We start from the raw sequence: 20188 nt of genomic DNA on the forward strand, positions 1-20188 counted from the left end.
GCAGCGCGAGGCGCACGTGAACTGATCATCTCCTCCACATTAATACCAGTTTCAGCACATAAACAATAAACATGACTAAACATCCGAAGGTAAGTTAAAAGAAAGAGTACAACTTTACAATCCGTATTCTGTCTCATGTAATCGCTCAATCAGTGTTTCCTCCTAGCAAAGACGTCAATATAACGTCTTGTAAACAATGTCACATAACGTCATATTTACCACAGAAAAACATATTTGGTGACCATAAACTCATTAGTCAGATAGAAAAATAAACTGTAGAGGGGCATTTTGCTAAATATATGCACCATATAACATATTCATTATAAATTTGAAAGTTCTTCAATGTTTAATTTATGTTTCAATAAATCCATCAAGATTTTATGACAGCCACCATTATGTTTATATTTTTTTAAAAATAACCCGAATTGAATTAAAAATATTATTATGTAATTGTAACTTTATTATTTTAAAAACTTCATTAAGTGTAATTTTAACAAATCAGTCAATTTTAACCTTCAATATTATAGTAATGTAGTACCAACTGACTCTCATGTATATTTTACAGCATTAGTTGAGAGATTTCTTTTTCCTTGAGAAAATTTGGCATGTACTGTACCTGATATATATCCAAAATAATCTATATTGAATTGAATCGAATTGGTAATCGAATCGAATCGCAAGCTTGTGAATGAGAATCAAATTGAATCGTGAAATTTGTGTCAAAACCCAGCCCTATTACAAAATGTACTTCAAAAGGCAAGAAAATACATTTAAAATCTTAAAAATATATTTTGGACAATATAATTATATTTAGATTGTCAGTAGATAAATATATGAGGACATATAGGTAACTAAGCATACTGAAAATATATTTATAAACTATAAATATATTTATAGTTTATATATTTATAAACTTCTAGGACTGAATTGTGTGGATTCTGATTGGTCCATGAAGGAAGTCGTGACTAGAACCCATTTGATTTCTCAGGACTGAATCTATCTAATCCCTGTGTTGTAATATCAAGGTATTTAACGCACGCTGATTATTTCTCTTGTAGAGTTTTAAACTGCAAAAGAATTTTACTCTGCTAAATCTTGTGGACTATAAATGGACAAGGAAGCAGAAGATTATTTCTGAGCTATGTACTTTTTTCCACTCAAACACAATAAAAGCTATAAGGAATGAATTAGTTGAAGGCAACACGTGCATTTGAAACATTATCTCTTCTTCCTTGAGGCAAAGAGCTAAGTTTGGCGGTTCTGGCAGTGTACAAATTCCTGGAAATTGCAGCTAGCTAAGCCGTAATGCTAACCCTAATGCTTAGCGTGATGCGAGCTAAAACCCACCATAAATCTGAATATACCTGTCAGCTTATATTGTCAAGCTGCAGCCTAAAAAGGGGAAAATTGACAATATCCACTGAGCAAACAAAACTGGGCTGGAGTTTTTCATGCTGCTGGGGCTTATTTTTGTGACTCATCCTTCCAAACAGATGCACACACACAAAATCAGCACAAAGCATTTTTGTAAGATACACTGTCTGAAATGACCTATCAAATATGTAGTGTTTCAGAACATGTTAACTAATATTATATAATGCATTAAAACTCAAAAGGAGCGTTAAATGGAAATGGAAAAAGAGACATAGAAGTCACCTTCATAGGCATTTACAGTGGGTATAGAAAAGAATCACCCCCCTTTAAAATAATCACATTTTGTTGCTTTGTAGCCTGAAATGAAGACGGGCACAGTTTTTGTTTTATCCAGCTGCATTTACTCAGTGCAACTTATAACATCCAAATAAAAAATACAACACCAATATGTCAGAAAAAGACAGAATCACTGAGTTGGAAAAAGGTTCACCCCAGTATTTTGTTGAACCACCTTTTGCTTTAATTACATCCTTTAGTCTGTTGGGATACGTCTCTACTAACTTTGCACATCTAGACTTTGCATATTTGCCCACTCTACTTTGCAGCACTGCTCACGTTCAGTTAAATTTGATGGTGACCTTTTGTGTACTGCAGTCTTCAAGTCATTCCACATATTTTCAATGGGGTTCAAGTCTGGGCTCTGACTAGGCCCTGCAAGGACATTCACCTTTTTCTCCTTCAAGCACTATGTGGTCCGTTTTGCTGTGTGCTTTGGGTCATTGTCATGTTGGAAGGTAAACCTTCTTCCCACTGACAACTTTCTGGCAAAGGGCAGCAGATTTTTCCCAAGAATTTGACGGTATTTTGCCCCATCCATTTTTCCTTTTATCCTGGCAAGCGCTCCAGTCCCTGCTGCAGAGAGACACCCCCATAACAGGACATTACCACCTCCATTCTTTACTGTAGGAATGGTATTATTTGGATGGTAAGCTGTATTGGATTTCCGCCAGACATATTGTGTGGTGTTGAGGCCAAATAATTCAATTTTATTCTCATATGCCCCAGAATCTCAAAAAGGTGCATTTTGGCAAAGCTCAGTCGTGACTGCATGTGGCCTTTCTTGAGGAGTGGCTTTTTTCTTGCAACCCTCCCATACAAGCCACATTTGTGGAGAATGTGTGATATTGTTGTCACATGCACACAATGACCACGCTTTGTCATAAATTTCTGCAGCTGCTTCAGAGTTGCTGTAGGCCTCTTGGTAGACTCTCTGACCACCCTTACCAAAAAGTAGTATACTTCAAGTTTATTTTAGTAAGTATACTTAAGTAAAGTTCAAGTATATTTTAAGTATACTTTATGTAGTAAGTATACAAATATCAGTGTACTAGTAGTATACTTGTAAGTGTAGGAACATTTAAAAAAATAATCAATACAGCACAAAGTGTCAAGGCAGACTCAACCAGTCAACACCCTAGACGGAAGAGAGAAAACATACACACGAACATGGGGGGGGGGGATCCTTTTTCCAACTCAGTGATTCTGGGTTTTTTTTTCTGACATGTTGGTGTTATATCTTTCACTTGGATGTTATAAGTTGCACTGAGTAAATACAGCTGAATAAAACAAAAACTAAGGCCGTCTTCATTTAAGTCTGCAAAACAACAAAATGTGATTATTTTAAAGGGGGGGTGATTTTTTTCTATACCCACTGTATTCTCACATTAATATCTGAATGCATTCAGCAGCAAGATAAGAATGTAATTACCCAAACTTGTCTTATTGTAGTGTTATATATTTTCAGGTTTTGTGAAACATTATAAATGTTTGCTGTTCTGTTCTGTATCTTTGTAATGTTATATCCATGGGTGGAACATCAATAAATCTCTTTTATGGTCAATTGGGGTGATACCAAATGTTGTAAAAGGGAAAGCAGAGATTTAGAGGGAGAAGTAAAGAGAGAAGAGAGGATAGATGAGTTTAATATGAATTTTCCTGGAACGGTACACTTGGCTCATGCTATAAGGTTCTCACTTATGCATCTGTTTGTCTGTATTTCTTCACTACATTTAAAATTGTTTTGATGCTGTTTAGTTTTTGTAAATATGTCAGAAGGTTAGCACATAAATGAAAGGAAAAGCTTGGCTGTAATTTAGATTCAAGTTTATAATACATTTGATGTTATGTCTCTTAGTTTTTTATAAATCTCATATCATAAATCTATTTTATAGTACAGATATGTGTCTCAGGCATGTTTAGGGTATCTGCCCACAGGTTGTCATTTAAGTCAGCAAGTTTTTAAATTAGCGATGCACACTACTTCAAAAATGATTTTTTTTTCTTGCCAGCAAAATAATACAAGGCATTTAGACGGATAGATGACATTCTGAGATTTCAAAAACTGAACAACATCACCAGTTATAATCTTCACAAGGACTATTTCAACCACTGACACTTTATTAAAATGTATGTAAAACATTTTTCATGATCAAAAATCATATTAAAAATGCTACATCAAAAATATCAAAATGCATCGACATATCAAACATACCACTGGTGTTGCTGTCTGAACATGACTATAAATTTATTAGACAGTTCTCTTCTAATTGGTCAGTCACGGTATTTAGTGGTCAAACTGACCGTTCATGAAGGCAACCTTGAATATTGGAGCTACTTTCTTTCTTATCACTTCGCGTACCAGTTCACGGCCTCTATGGAGTGAAAACAGTCTCAATACCTTTGACAAATACGCACAAAAGGTGACAGCTTGAATGGAGCCTGTGGACTGCTGTGCACATGTGTGGATCTCTTTTGCGTTTTTGTTGAAGGTATTGAGACTGTTTTTTTTCACTCCATAGGCCTCTTTGTTCATACCGCAAGATAGTTGGCTAGGCTCGGGGGTCCAGTTAAAGAACGACAATGCTTGGAAGAACAAGGAAACTGTAAGAGACAGAAAGAGCCGGATGAGACAGAACTTATAGTGGAAAACATGTAACTGGATTGCAGATTAATAAAAATATATACATTATATTGTAATATTGTTGCATTGTTCGTTTTATTGTTAGGCCTATAATATTCTTGGTGGAAGCTTTAAAATATTATTTAAAATCATGACGTTCTCGACATTACTGTGATTGGCTTATTATTCTGTCAATATTATAATGCCTGCCTGTCTGTCATGTTCTCATCACTATGATTGGCCAATTATCCAGTCAATCTGATGACGCCCGCCTCTCACATCCTCTTCATCACTATGTTTGGCCGATTACCATGTCAATGCTTTAAATGGCTGCTTCTCATAAAGACGTTCCCGCACTCACTCAAATGTCAGCAATGTTTTCAGGTGCAAATCGAAGTGATCAAGAAATTATTTGTAAGGGAGTCTGTTTTATGCATACACCTTATCGATGATGCATACTTTGCACAGGCAAGCAGATGGACCCAGAATATAAACACAATGCACAAAGTTTCACATGAAATGTTTTCCCATAGCAAACTGAAAGAAAATGCAACCATTTAGCATATTGCGTTTACTCCAAGCTCATCTCATAGAAGATATTTCGAAAAATTTTAATATCTGAACAGTTGATGGGCACCATTGACTTCCATAGTATGTTCAGATACTAACATTTTTCAAAATATCATCTTTTCTGTTCAACAGAAGAAACTCATACAGGTTTGGAACAAGTGGAGGGTGAGTAAATGATGACAGAATTTTCATTATGAAAGTGAACTACTCCTTTATGCACTACTCAAATCAATCATGTATCATGTGTATGACTTATTAAAGGTTATTTTGTCATTCATAATCGGAGTCTGATAGCCCCTCCCCCTTCGCTATGTAATTAAATCTGCAACAGTTGAGTGCATGAAGATCTCGTCCAGATCGCCACCGATCTGGACGAGCTCACAGAGACTGTAACATCTTATATCAGTTTCTGTGAAGACATGTGCATTCCTACCAGGACTCATTTAACTTACAACAATGACAAACCATGGTTCACTGCAAAACTCAGACAGCTCCGTCAGGCCAAAGAAGATGCTCACAGGAAGGGGAATAATGTCTTGTATAAACAGCAACGTTCCACACTGAATTTTTTGGGGTATTTAAGTGCATCATCTGGGTATTTAAAGTGCACGTTTTCTTCTTGGAATTTTCAGTGTGAACGCACTACTCGCACTATTTATACTACAAAACGTCATAGAATAGTGCATAAGTGCGCGATTTGGGACACACCTTATGAATTGACACCTTATCTCAGTTAAGGGTGTACCTCCATCACCTGCAATTCATACAGATTTATCAGTGCACATTCTTAATATAATTCTTACGTAACATAAAGGTAAGCATTTTTGGCTTGAGGTCTGTGATGGAGGGCTCAAACACAAGACTCTTAATGAGACTATGTAATGAGACTACCCCCCCCCGACTAGGCTACTTAATAAGCCTATAAAAGTAAAACATAGAACTGAATAGAAATAGAGGCGCTGAAAGAAAACTGAGGTGATCCGTTGAAATTTACAAGTTACTGAAAGCATTAAACCTGTTACATCTGGATTTCCCTTTAAAACTTATTTTAGTAAAACATAGATTAAATATGTTTGTTTTTGTATCATTGCAGTTATTGTTAAAAAACTTACATATGAATATTATGTTTTTACTGAATATTAATTTTGACCGTATGACCTTAATCAGAGCTTTACAAAACACAAATATTGGCATTAGAAACTCTGAGCTGACTGGCTCACTCTGTCTCCCCCTTCTGGTCACCAGAGGAACAGTGGGAAACTGAGCTCTTGTTTTACAAGGTGCTGTATAAACATGGTGAGCGTGATTTCACCATGTAAAACATGTTCCTGGATCAACATCCTTGTTGATCCTGGAACAACATTCCTATCAACCAATCAGAATTGAGATATAGCCTAACTTTTCTGGAAATATCTGTTTTAGGCTTACAATCAGGGTTGTTAGGTGCTTCTACACCCTTGTTAATCAGCTATCATTTCCCACTGATTTCAGGAATAAATTATGGGTAGGGTTAGGTTTAGGGGTAGGGATTGGGTTAAGTCTATATTTTTGGACAATAATGTTGATCCAGGATCATCAAAAGATGTTGATCCAGGAACATGTCTTACTTGGCAAAATCACGGCGACCGTATAAACATACCACTCCACTCGAAAGTAAGTCTGTGTGAAGTGAAGTGACATGTGGCCAAGTATAGTGACCTATACTCAGAATTTGTGCTCTGCATTTAGCCCATCCAAGTGCACACACACGGTAGTGAACACACACCCGGAGCAGTGGGTATGGGATGATATTAGACTCAAAATGATTAATAGATGCACGTACAATTATCCATGTACTGCATACATTTTATACATGTATCTTACTAACCATCTACATGCACAAATCATGATACTTTAATACAAACTATAACATTTGTATTCATAAATATGTCTCTATTTGAACAAAATGCTGCACATTAATGTAATTCTTAACTCTGCAGACACCGGTTGAAAAGCATTTGTTTCAGTGTAGTGATGCACATTTGCGAATTTTTCAAATCGTGTAGGCTACACATTAATGAATTGCACTGGGCCTTGTTCGTTGGTAGTTGTGTGTGTGGGGGACGTGAAATGCTGTAAACTGTGAAAATGAAGTCTCAAAATCCAAATGAACCGAACAAGATCGACTCGAACTAGACATCAATTAATGCACGCGTGTCACCTGATCCACATATGCATGGATTCCTTTTTGCATGAGCAATTTATGATATATTAATGCATAACAGAACATTTTTATTCGCAAACATGTCTGTATTTGTACATATCACTGCACAATCATTTAATCCCGAATGCCACAGAAATTGAAAGGCATTTGTTTGTGGTTAGTAAGATACATGTATAAAATTTATGCAGTACATGGATAATTGTCCGTGCATCTATTAATCATTTTGAGTCTAATATCATCCCATAAGTGGGCAGCCATATTGCTGCGGCGCACAGGGAGCAGTTGGGGGTTCGGTGCCTTGCTCAAGGGTCTCACCTCAGTCGTGGTATTGAAGGTGGAAGAGAGCGCTGGTTATTCACTCCCCCCACCGACTCGAACCCGTAACCTTCCGGTTACAAGTCTGACTCTCTAACCATTAGGCCACGACTGTGTCAAGACTGTGCTTTTCAGCTAAAGTGTATAACAACATAAAACTTACAAATGGCTTATCAAGCTTAATGTTTGAAAAAGATTTAGCGTTCCTTCAAATTTTAGGCATCACTCCTGAATTAATACATTGATCCCAAAGAGGGTGCCATTGCTCAGTTTATTTTTATATTTTTTATATTTATTTAAATATCATATAAAAAATACATGTATGCAGATATTCTCATTGGTGTATTTTCAGTTGTATTTAATAATACAGTTTTGTTTTGAACTGTGTATCAAGATTTCTGTCCATCTTCTCATTATAGACTTTACAATTCAACTGTATTTCTGTTTGAACTTAATCAGGTTTATACAGTGGTGTGAAAAAGTGTTGGCCCCCTTCCTGATTTCTTATTTTTTTTGCATGTTTGTCACACTTTAATGTTTCAGATCATCAAACAAATTTAAATATTAGTCAAAGATAACACAAGTACACACAACATGCAGTTTTTAAACTTGTGTTATCTTTGACTAATATTTAAATTTGTTTGATGATCTGAAACATTCAAGTGTGACAAACATGCAAAAAAATAAGAAATCAGGAAGGGGGCCAACACTTTTTCACACCACTGTATGTGTACTTCTATGTATTATTGGTAGGCAGTATAATTTTTGTTTGTGGCCGTGTGCTATGGGAGGGTGTATTAGAGGCCAGAATATTAAAAGTATGGAAGTATTTATAGGTTTGTTTACTGAGTGACCAGACAGTCCATATTAAAAATACATAAGGGCATCTCTCTCACACACACACGCACACACTCATTCACTCACTGTCTGCCTGTTATTTTTCCACTGCTCCAAATGGAACATGCCAATAGCAATGTCTTGTATACATGACGAGGTAATTTTCCTGTTACTAACAACACACACACACACACACACAAACTAGCATATACAGCTGGTAAATATTAGGACTGGTAAATAAATCCTACAAATACAAAAACAATTCAGAGATATTACATTACCGTGACAGATCTTCACCGATTATAGCAAGCTGGGTTTTGTGTGTCTTATAAGGCAAATAATCAATGAGATTTACAGACTAAACAAAGGAACCAGAAAGCTGTCATTAAATGATCTAATATGCACAATGCTATATATCTAACTGCGTGCACTATAAGCATCATACACATACAGCCGCTTACTTAAAAACAACCATAAACAATTGCCATGTTTCACCAGTTCATCAGATTCAGTTGGCTGTGGGGAGCTTGATGCACCTTTAAAATGAAGCTGTTATATTAAGTTCTAATCACTTACTGAAAACCAACAACTCAGACTTTCCAGATCTCCCAGGAAATGTAGATGAGACACTCCATGAGAAAACTTCCTTAATGATAGAATGAGGATGTTATAAATCATAAATCAAATGTCATAAATCTTTTTATTGTCACTTAAAAATTAACATAGTATTGTATAAAACAGACTCACTGCAATAAAATAACAAGACAGATATATGATATAGAGGGACCGTGTTACATTTTATACAGAATTATTTTGCACCCAGTCAAATGTTTACTCAAGACACAAAGCAAGTCTTTGGTTAAAAGTGTAGTGGCCTTTTCTTAACATTCCTTTGCAAATATTTATACATAATATATTAAGATTCTACAACATATACTGACATGAAATAATGACACTGGCATCTCACATATACAGTAATAAAAGATATAGTGTTGTCAGGGACCAGCCTGTTGAAAAACTGCTGAGGATGACCATATTACCTGGCGCACACATACACATACATTGCAGTCACAGAATCAAACTCTGTCTCTCTGAGAGGGGGGGAGGGGACTTTTTTCATCAGCATATTCTTATTTCTAAATGATTAACGATTAGAGATGCAGAACATGCTGAGGTATGTCTTAAAATCAAATGTGGCTAAAGTCAATTTCAAAATAAGGCCTCTCTCTACAAATTAAATTAGTTGTCACTTTGGTATTAGACAAAAAAGAAGATAATGTGAAGGCAGGGCCCCCTCAAGCGCAGGGCCCAGCGCTGGGCTCACCAGTTGCAGCCCCCTAAAGACGGCCCTGTTTGAAGGAGACTGTTGTTTAAAAAAAAAAACAGGAAGATAATGTGCAGTTACTATTTAAAGTGCACTTCAAAGTCCTTGTTGCTCCATAAATAACAAAAGAAATCTTTTGGATCTGGATTTTTAAAAAGTTTTTCATGGTAAGTGCAGTGAAAAACCCCATTCACACATTATATAATTCTCTGCAGCTTTCAGTGACAAATGTTCTCATTAATGGAAGCATGTATCTTCACAGGTTGATGATATCCACATCCAACACAGTAAGACCATTCATCTAGGAGAGTAAATTAACACAATTCAAGTTATCAAGATCTACAAAAAACAGCATCTGTGTTCAGTAAACAATCTACTTAATATACTAGCAAACAACTTTTGCTATATATAAGCCTAAAAAATGAGGAAGTCTCTATAAGCATCTAAGAAAAATGAATACACCCTCTAAAAAATGACAGGGTTTGTGGGACATGTACAAAAAAGTATCGCACTGAACAAAAGAAAAAGTTTGGCACCATGAGAAGTCCCCTGTCAAAACCGTACCAGATAAGAAAACCATAAGAAAAGGAAGACAATCTTCTACATGTTCAGCAGAATGTTAAGGCCAAGGTCAGTTTTAGACCTTTGAGATATTGTTCAAGCCACAGAAGCTACTTTGTCACAATCAAGAGTGGGCTGTTGAGAAGTGTTGATGTCCTCTTCTGCAGGAGAATTTCCCTCCTCTGACATCCTGTTCCAGCAAGGCAGAGTGGAACAGAACAAGAGCAGAAACAATCCAGACACTAAAACACAAGTGCCACTGAAGTAAAATGCCAAGTCATATGACTGAGTCCAGTCGAAAAACCAACCTGTAAGAAAAGAAAAACGGCGATAACATCAGTAAAAGGAAAATATATCTTCTTCTGTATTTTTCTTTAGTACTTGTCTACTTTTCTGATCATGCAAGCTTTTGTCTTCATTTTTAACCATGCTTGTGTTCATTAACTGCTTCTTACCTACAACAGGTGGTCCGAGAGTGATTCCAAACCCTCCGAAGCACATGAGAATGCCGTGAGCCTGACTGAGTCGTTCAATGCCCACTATCTTGGTAGTGATGTAGGATGTGAGAGACCAGTTCCCTGAGAAAAATCCAACTGCGGCTGACAAAACTTGCAGACCCATGTAGCTTTTAGGCACAGGAATGAGCAGCAGAGCGGTGCCTGTGCCTGTCAGCGTCAGGGCGTACAGGTACAAGCTGTTCACCCATCGCATGTCTGCCAGGATGCCCAGGACCAGCTTACCGATGCCTGTTGTCATGGCAACGATGGAGACGAGGGGTATTAGTGCAATCCCATCGATAAGCCCCTCGCTCTGGGCTACGTCCTCCATGAAGAGAACAGGGGGGAACGCCCCTAAGCTGAACAGGAACATGGCGATGCAGAAAGCCATGAAGACACGGTCCTGTAGGAGCTCTATAGTCTCGCACAGGTACTGTCCATAGGGGCGCATTCGCTTCTTGATAGCTCGTGCTACTACTGAACAGGTCGATATCCCACCTTTTCTTTCCCCTTCACTCTCTTGCAGTTCGGTGGGTTCCTTGATGATCAAAAGCTTAATGGTGGCTGTGTTATCGGCTGAGCCGGGTGTGGTTTTGAGATCAGAGTCAATGATAATGGCAGTAGGTTTGGTGTAGAGTGGTTCTGGTTCCTCTGTACACTGTAGAGCAGCTCTCTGCTTTAGGTAGTAACCAGGTAAGTTCATAGGTCGCATTGGCCCAGCACATGCCATCAGGTTGAGCGCCAGCGCTCCAATGATAAGCAGACAGCCCTCCAATCCAAACAACTCAATGAGCTCATTCTGGAGTGTGGCGTAAATGAACCCGCCCACACTTGTACCTGAGAAGGATGAACATAATTAACATCTAAACAGAACCTAAAGAATCAGGTAATCAAATAAAAACCATTGCTTTTTGCTATCTGCACCATTTTTTATGTTTTCTAATGAAAGTTGATTACTTCTTGTGTATTTTTGTATTTGATGTATTTGTTTCACTTAATTTTCATGAAGCCAAAAATGCCTATTCAATACAAATTAAAGTACCAATAAAATATCATAATACACATTTTATTACATTCCACACCTGTGGTGACAATGCCCAGTGCTAGGCCACGCCTCTTGTCAAAGTACTGGCAGGTTATGGTCAGTGTGGCAGCATGGACAAGTCCACAGCCAATGCCTTAAACACAGAAACATAAATGTATTCTTGAATTCAACATGAATGTAGCATTTCACAACTATAATTACACATTTAAAATCTCTGGAAAATTACGCATTTAAAAAAATTCATATTTAAAACTATAAATGTTATTCTGAAAAACCTTAATATAAATATACACTATAGGCCTTGTCAGCATCGTGACTGCCAGTGAGGATGAGATGTAGGTAATTATGTAAGCATGGAGTTGACGAGCCAGAGTCAATAGTGCAAAATTTTAAATAATTTCCTATATTATGTACTTCTGATTGAGGCAACAAAGGAAGTGAAAATACTTCAACAACAGGATGAAAACACTATGTCTATGGTTAGGATGACTCTGGTGTATGTAAAGTAACTCCACTGAACTTGAATATGCAATCATTTTTTTGTGGGTAGCATACTTCTGTGTGTGTGTTCAGAGGGTTTGTTGGTGTGTATGACCAGAAGTCAGCACTGTTAACAGTGATGGTACCATGGTTTCAAATTCTAAACTGTCAATGAATGTTGTATAATCATAATTAATAGCAACCCTGTCACAAACACACCCTGACATTATGCAAACTGTTCAGCATTTACTGACAATCTTGCACAAAAACACATACCATCACTCTCTACTAATATTATGACCTGAGAAGATAAATACAGGGCATATAGGTCAAAGAACAAACACAAATGCATCTGTTTCTACTGGTAAACTGCTATTCAATCAATGCTAATGATGCTTTTATTATCTTACCGACAACAATGCCATAGGAGAAGATGAGGAAAGAGATGCTCGGAGCAAAAGCACTCAGCATCAGACCTCCAGCCACCATCACACCACTGAAGACGGTTACAGGCCGTGCACCAAAATTATCCACACAAGCACTGCACACCGGGCCTACAAAGAAAGAAACAGGAACCGTATTTTACTGAATGCAAAAAAAAAGAAGAAGAATATTCTGGGAAATGTTCTAGAGTGAAATGTTCAAGAAAAATGATGCACACCACAGATTTGACAGCAAACCACAAACTTGTCAAACAATGAAAAATCCATTCAAGTTGTATCTTTGCCTTATGTAGTTAGGTACAATTTTTGCTACAATTTTTACCCTTATATTAAGATTTATTACACCATAAATTATTGGTACCATGTTATAAGACCCCTCACAGGACCCTCACTCCAACTCTGTCTTAACAGATACTAAATTAGACCCTGTCATACTATAGTGGTGAAGAGAATGTGTTTGTCTATCTATCATTAGAAATAACAAATGACTCAGCACTGAGTTGCTCCTAATATGGCCAAAATGGCTGGACACTGGAGAGCATCTAGTGGGAACAGTGTGTGTGTTTGTGCCACCCAGACTAAATAATTTCTCAGTCTTTATTTTGACAGCTCATTAGGTTCTGTACTGTCTGGTATGGGATACTTTATATAATCTAACATCACTGCCAAATGCCCTAAAACACACTTACGATTACTCAACACCAGCCAATCAATTGTTGACCTACACTACACTGACATCAACCTTTCCAAACTAGGGCTCTATACACTGACCAACAATATCAGTATGGATGGACAACCTACAGCTGAACCAGAACCATCCAACCCAAAATAACCAGAACTCTATTCAAGCATAATGAGACAATAAATTATAAAGGAGCCAGTATAATAAGGGGAAAGGGGAACTATCTACTCTGTTGCCCTTTCACAGGGTGCATCTGATCAGGAATCAATTAGAGCATGATAGACATCTCCTACTAGACAGTACTGAATAAGATATGTGTGTGTTTGCTTCACAGGCCAGAAACAACTCAGTAAATCCCTCTTCTTCTGAATCAGCATGACCAGTGCACACAAACACATGCTACTCATGCTCACACATACACACCCATGTCCCTGACAGTCCCGTCCAGTCATGACTTTCCCTGCCGTGACGAAGGACCACACAGCTATAAGTGTCTGTAAATAAAACCTGACACCTCCAAAACCCAAACACGAACACAGACACATTTACACAAGCACATTCGGCCTGTGTGAACTTTTACTGTAGCTCATGAAAGGTGAGAGAGTGCTGTCGTTCTTGTTTTCGGAACATTAATCTCAGTAATTGCAAACCGTTCACTAATGGTTATATGTTGCTTACAAAACAAAGAAAAAAAAATATTTGTATAAAAAATCTGTTGAGAAGCAGATTATGGTATTTACCACAAGTGGCTAACTTGGCCATACTAACAAACCAAACCTAGACTGCTTGGCTATGGTTCAATCTTTCTGCCCTCTTTCTCTATCTTGTAAGTAAAGTTTAGAAGATGTTCTTCTGGACGTGTCAATTTGACCTCTGCAATGCAGACAGCGATGACCGAATAAATACAACTATAATGGAAACAAGAAGATAATTTCTTTATCTGTCAGCGTGTCTTTTCATGGAAGAGGGCTTTAGAACACTGAGTCAGCAACATTCTGTGGGAATAAAGAGCAGTATGTTTGTGTGATTTTTATGTCAGTTTAGACACTTAGGACAAAGAAACAGGTTTGATAGGAAAGAGCAGTGTAATTTATCTCATGAATTTTCTTAGTATTTTGTCTTTTTTCCATTAAAACAACAAACATTTGAATTTTATCAGTTACCATGAACAAAGGTTAATAAATGCTATAAAAATATCCTAGTTAGTTCATGTTAACTGATGCAATAACCAATGTTATCAAAGGAGACCTTATTTTAAAGTGAATTGATTTGATCTTGTTTAAAGCATAAATCTAACAAAATCTACATTATACAATTTTGCTTGCAAAGTTATTTTTTCTTGTTCAAATTATGTTTATGACTGATTAAGACATTTTTAGCACTCTCTTTTTTTGTCTTTCAAAACGTTGAACACCTATTTGTCAGCATGTGCGATGATTTGCATTGCATAACATCATCAGAACTCTTGCCGTTTGCACTAGCTTCTTTTTATAGGAAACTTGTAAACTCTCTTTATCTCTCTCTCTCTCACACACACACACACACACACACACACGCACACACACAAGACGATCAGTACTCACTGGTGATGAGTGCCACACCAGACACCATGGATCCGACCCAAGCCGTCATGCCTTTTCCCTCCTGGAAGGCACTGAGCCACTCAGGGTACAACACCCCAACAGACTGGGGGGATCCAAAGGATAGGAACTGGGCCATGAAAGAGGCCAACACAATCATCCATCCCCATCCACCATCTAAAGCACCCTCACTCTTTACAGCACCCATTCTCAGCACTGACTTCACTTGACACAAAGACCTGCAGAAAGAAAGGGAGAAAGTATAATAGGGTGTAGTTCACATGTCACACAGTGACAGCAGTGTTCTACAGTGTGATATGCTATCATTTATGCAAAACGATCATTCTTACAGGAACTATATATGTCATTTATATATAATCTGCAATATCATATTTATACTTCATACAAAAATAAGTAACGTTTTAGGTTAATTGTATATAGATAAAGGTCAATATATAATAGAAATTGAACTGCAAAAAGTTAACAGGTGATTTAAAATGGTGAAAGCTTGAAATGTTAACCAGCAACTACACCTTAAATATTCACTTGCTTATTCAAACAAATCTAAACCTATGATAGGTTATGTGCATGTTATTGTCAACTACCAGAATAATATGTGAAAATTAAAACTTAAAACATTAAACTTAAAAGCTGTGAGACTTACTGCAGGTGGATGTTACTCTTGCTTGGAGAGCGCGGTGCGCTGAACCGCTCGTGCCTGGTAGACCAGGCCAGTCTCACGCGCTTCTCTGCTGAATACCTTCTCGAGCGCAGCATCGCGCGCCGCCTAGTTTTAAAGGCTTCTGGAAAGAGACCACACCTCGAAGGTGGAGAGACCAATGACCGGACTGCCTTCTTATAGCCCTGTTTTCTTTAAATTCGTCCATTTCACATATGACATCCCGCAGTCGTGAGAAGAACCAGTGCCAATGGCAGCGCGCGGGGATGCATGCATCTTTACCTCCAGCGAGCGCAGAGCGGTGCAACGGAAGCGCGCTGAAGTTTCTCCTCAACTGCAGTTCACCACCTAATAATTAACATCAATTTTATTTCATAGTAATACATTTAGGATGTATATGCTCAAATTAGAGAATGTTTTGTTCTTTTAAGAGTTGGGGAAAACTTACCAGCAGAGGAGCAGAGAGAAGTGATTTCAGGAGAGGTGCGTTCAACATTAAAACGCCATTTCTCTGCTGCACTTCATAAGGCACTTATGCTAGGTTGGACATTGCAGCCAGTGCACGGGCATGTACTTTTCTCAGCAAGTGCTCTTCTATCCCGTGAAATAAAGAACGGGTTTGAAGCTGTTCGCACCGGCCGGACTCGTGAGTCACGGAGAGATCAACCGGCCAAGCAAAGAACGATTCTCTGTAGCTTTTGGATTCTTTAAGGATTTTATATTGCGTCCAAGGAAAACTATACTGTTGCTTTAAAATGCTGGAGAAAATGTTTAATTTAATAAATAAAAATATATATTTTTTAAAGGGGTCATATGATGCTGCTAAAAAGAACATTATTTTGTGTATTTGGTGTGATGAAATGTGTTTATGCGGTTTAAGGTTAAAAAAAAAAACATTATTTTCCACATACTGTACATTATTGTTTCTCCTCTATGCCCCGCCTTTCTGAAACGCGTTCTGACGCCTTGCATCGCGCCGCGTAAACATAAAACCATGTCTGCATTTGTGATCGGAGAAATGACAAACAACAAGTGCTACTCTACACTCAAAACCCGCGTTTGAATCGTCAGTGGCAAATTCTTTAAATATAAAAAACGTACTTACAGGCTTGAGTGAGCAGAGGTGGGCGGGCTTGAGAATGGCGCGGCCGAACCATATGTGACGAACCCGGTCTGGACTCCGCTTCGTCCACGGTGAAAGCCGATCCGGCGATCCACAGCGCAAAGTTGATGTATTTCCTCAGCGACCAGCATGGATCAGCTCCAGGCATGACGAAGTGGATATCGTCCTCTTTTGGAAGACCAAACAAACACAATGAAACACACAGCACCTTCAGCACATGGCGGCGGCGGCAACAACAATACTACAGCGAGAATAAAAGTTACGCCTTCTTTCTTTGCGTGAACATTTGGGCAGCGTTATGCAAATCTTCCCACATCTGTAACACTCCAAAGAGAAAGGAAAAATTTAAATCGCATCATATGACCCCTTTAATTATTTGGTGATATTTTATAGTTCATGGGCTGTCCAATCTTAAATACTGAGACTCTGATGGACATATATCCCTACTTTCATATGCATATTCTGCAAGTGAGTTTTCATATGACAAAATATATATTTTAGTTAAAGGAAACATTGTAGATACATTTCTAAGTAAATCTTTGGACATTTGAATTCATTTCAGGGTTATGTCTAATGAATGAATGACTAAAAGCAATCAGTCCGTTTATTGTTTGATTCAGGTCATGCATCTTTGAAGTAATATACAAATTAAAAAAAATTTAAATAAAGGGATTCTATATGACTTTGGCATCACAATAGGCTTCAACCTCTGTGTAACTATAATTCACTTTTTTGGAGGCATAAAAATAAATATCTGTTTGATGCCAGAGCTGAAGATATCGAAGGACATGTTTAGACTCGGCAACACACCCAACTTCGTATAGGACTAGACTTCAGTCAGGACTAGACTTCAACTTCTTCCCACCCTTCTACATCTCTCCTCTTTGTCTGGGTGGTCAGCTGAACTTTTGTGCTGGGTGAGTGCATGAGGGTCAGACGGCTTGGGCTTTAAGCCCACCGAGATCCTGTTCCTGACTTTTGCCTGTACTCGTTCCCACACACACATAAAACAAGAGGTTTGGTCTTCCCCCACCCTGACTCCGTAATCCCCTCTGACATGAAAAGAGAGTGAACAAAAAGAAAGACAGAAAGAACAGAACAGTTAATTGCATTTGCCTCATATCACCTTTTTGGACAACATCTCTTCTTATGCAGCGTGACTGCAGCCCGCAGAGATCTGGGAAACCAATGGGATACTTCTGGAAGGAACATACCCTTGGCTCTAGATTACATTTGGATTAAAAAGTCTGCTTAATAAGAAAACATAGAGCTTGACATGATGGACAGAGCAAGAATTTAAACACCCACTCAGTCTTTAGTATATATTTTTTGCACATTTAAGAATAACATTCATCAATGAAATTGTATGTTAAACGGTGACTAAAGAATGTTAAGACTGTTTTATGTTTTTTATTTTTCAATATAGCCGCTGTTTGATTTGCTAACACTGCTACACACTCTTGGCGATCTCTCAAAACTTCACAAGTAGCCACTTCAGGTGCTTTTCCAACAGTCTTCAAGTAGTTCCCATGCATGCTGGGTACATGTTGGTTGTTTTCCTTCACTCTCTGGTTCATTTTATTTTTTTAAAATTTCAATTAAAATGTTGGTTTTGTAAATAAATTCATACACAGAGTTTATATTTGTCTACAAAACTAGAAAACTAAAAAGGTTTCAGAGATCATGAGAAACATCAGTCAAATGTGTGTCTAAACGTTTGACTGATATTGTACATCTCTCCTGTAGTAGCTTTCATTTTCTCTCAATGTTGATGTTCAGTTTGTCTGAGAGTGGCAGAGAAGATTGAGTTATATTAGCAGAAATAGCTTATGGTTCAATTTAGTTTGGTTGGATTTGTTTTAATGTTAAGAAATCATGAATGCCATTATTGTCAAGAGCTTTTTTGGAGTTTTTCTTGGAAAAAAGATTAGTCCCATTTTCAGACGAAAAGTAATGAGAGCAGTCCATCAGGTCTGTGCTGCGGAATTACAGGAACTCTGGAAAACAAAAGCTGTGAGTGTGACATGATCTCCATGTTTACTATGAGCTTTTGCTTCCGCTTTTAGGAGTGCAGACTCAACCTGACTAGCGTGGCAGGAGAACACAAACCTTGAGCGACCTCTGTGATATCCTGACACTCCCTTCCCTTTTCCGTCTCGTTCTCTGTTATTGACTTGCTTACACATACGGCATCTCCTGATGTTGACAGTCTTGTTTTGCCACTCCATTCATACCCTTAAACAGGTCAGCAGCAAATCAAGCTTAGGTCAGCTGAGGGAATGGTAAGAAAAGACATGCTCTCTCCAAACACTGACGCGGGGGCTGTGAAACTTTCAACCCTGCTGTAGAGCTGCTTTAATTAGCGTCTTCATCTTACTCAACACAAAATTTATATCAGGACTTGTTCAAAATTTACCATTTCATTATTAAATTCAAAATGCAACATTTTTTTTTTGTCTTAATGCACCCAAAGATCCATTAGTAATCAAAGTGACTTTTAAATTATTATTATTAATTGTATAATTTAAACTATACAATTATATATTAGAATTATTAATAACACTTGACAGGTTCTCCATGATTGCTACTAAAATTATTACATTTTGTTAAGTTATAATATAATAAATGACTTATTTTATTAAATATTATTTTTAATAAAATTATATAATTTTATTAAAAGCATACATTATTTTATATAATTTTTATTACAATATTATATAATTATTTATTATCTTAATTGTTCACTTCTGACATTTCTTTATAATTGCTAACAGAAATTTTACTATTATATTATTTTGTTACTATAATTATATTATCAAATTATTTAATATAATTATTCACTTTTGACAAGTTCTCCATAATTGTTATAGATTTATTTTTAGTAATAAATAATTATTAGTACTAAGAATTATAATTATTTTTAAAGTATACTCTAATACTAATTATAATACAATATATACATAAAATATAATACTAATTATATATATATATAAATAATTACATTATAATACTTAATATATTATTAATACTAATTTGTAATTATTATTATTATATTTGTTTTATTATACAATTAAGTCATAATTTCTGTTTTAATAGGTCTACCAAATGAAATTGAAAATCATTACAAGCACCCCGGTTGTTCCCTACCTGTTAATGAAGACACATGGGTATATCTATGTTAGCTCTTTCAGAACCCAAACACACACTGAACAGCATGACTTTAACTATTCTTCGAATCGGACCGTAACGTTAGAACTTGAGGGTCGGTTACACCCCCTTGACCACCCTAGCCTGACAGAACTGGTCTGAACCAGGTGAGAGTGGCCGTTGCCAGAGAGAAAGCAGCACAGGACAGCTTATGCTGAAATACTTGTGCAGGGATTACCACACAGCCACACGACTCGATAGTGTGAGAGAGAGAGAGAGAGAGAGAGAGAAAGAGCGCTTGCTAAGACTAAGAGAGATGTTTGGTAATCTGGAAAACTGTGGTGGGGGATTGATGTGCAGTACCAAACA

The 20188-nt window shown here is 37.2% G+C and overlaps 1 protein-coding gene across 1 annotated transcript; it reads right to left on the reverse strand.

Moving 5' to 3' along the window:
- Positions 1 to 9356: 9356 nt before the first annotated feature.
- Positions 9357 to 16335, reverse strand: LOC107717102 (monocarboxylate transporter 9-like). The gene is made up of 7 exons (XM_016523759.1): positions 15998 to 16335; positions 15535 to 15897; positions 14874 to 15109; positions 12576 to 12719; positions 11723 to 11818; positions 10599 to 11477; positions 9357 to 10451 (listed from the first exon to the last, which is right to left on the reverse strand). The coding sequence occupies exons 2-7, from the start codon at positions 15645 to 15647 to the stop codon at positions 10240 to 10242; spliced, it is 1680 nt and encodes a 559-aa protein (XP_016379245.1). The 5' UTR covers positions 15648 to 15897; positions 15998 to 16335; the 3' UTR covers positions 9357 to 10239.
- Between the last annotated feature and the right edge of the window lie 3853 nt (positions 16336 to 20188).

This window comes from Sinocyclocheilus rhinocerous, unplaced genomic scaffold (genome assembly GCF_001515625.1).
Source record: "Sinocyclocheilus rhinocerous isolate Xijiao unplaced genomic scaffold, SAMN03320098_v1.1 scaffold119, whole genome shotgun sequence".
Taxonomy (NCBI): Eukaryota; Metazoa; Chordata; class Actinopteri; order Cypriniformes; family Cyprinidae; genus Sinocyclocheilus; species Sinocyclocheilus rhinocerous.

What these genes read in the sequence shown, in the direction of transcription:
- LOC107717102 (XM_016523759.1), bottom strand. Translation starts at nt 15,647, where the DNA reads ATGCTGCGCTCGAGAAGGTATTCAGCAGAGAAGCGCGTGAGACTGGCC. An exon ending in ACTGGGCATTGTCACCACAG is followed by an intron (nt 11,478 to 11,722) that starts GTGTGGAATGTA and finishes CATCCTTCTCAG; the next exon opens with GTACAAGTGTGGGCGGGTTC. An exon ending in TCTCGGACCACCTGTTGTAG is followed by an intron (nt 10,452 to 10,598) that starts GTAAGAAGCAGT and finishes CTTTTCTTACAG; the next exon opens with GTTGGTTTTTCGACTGGACT.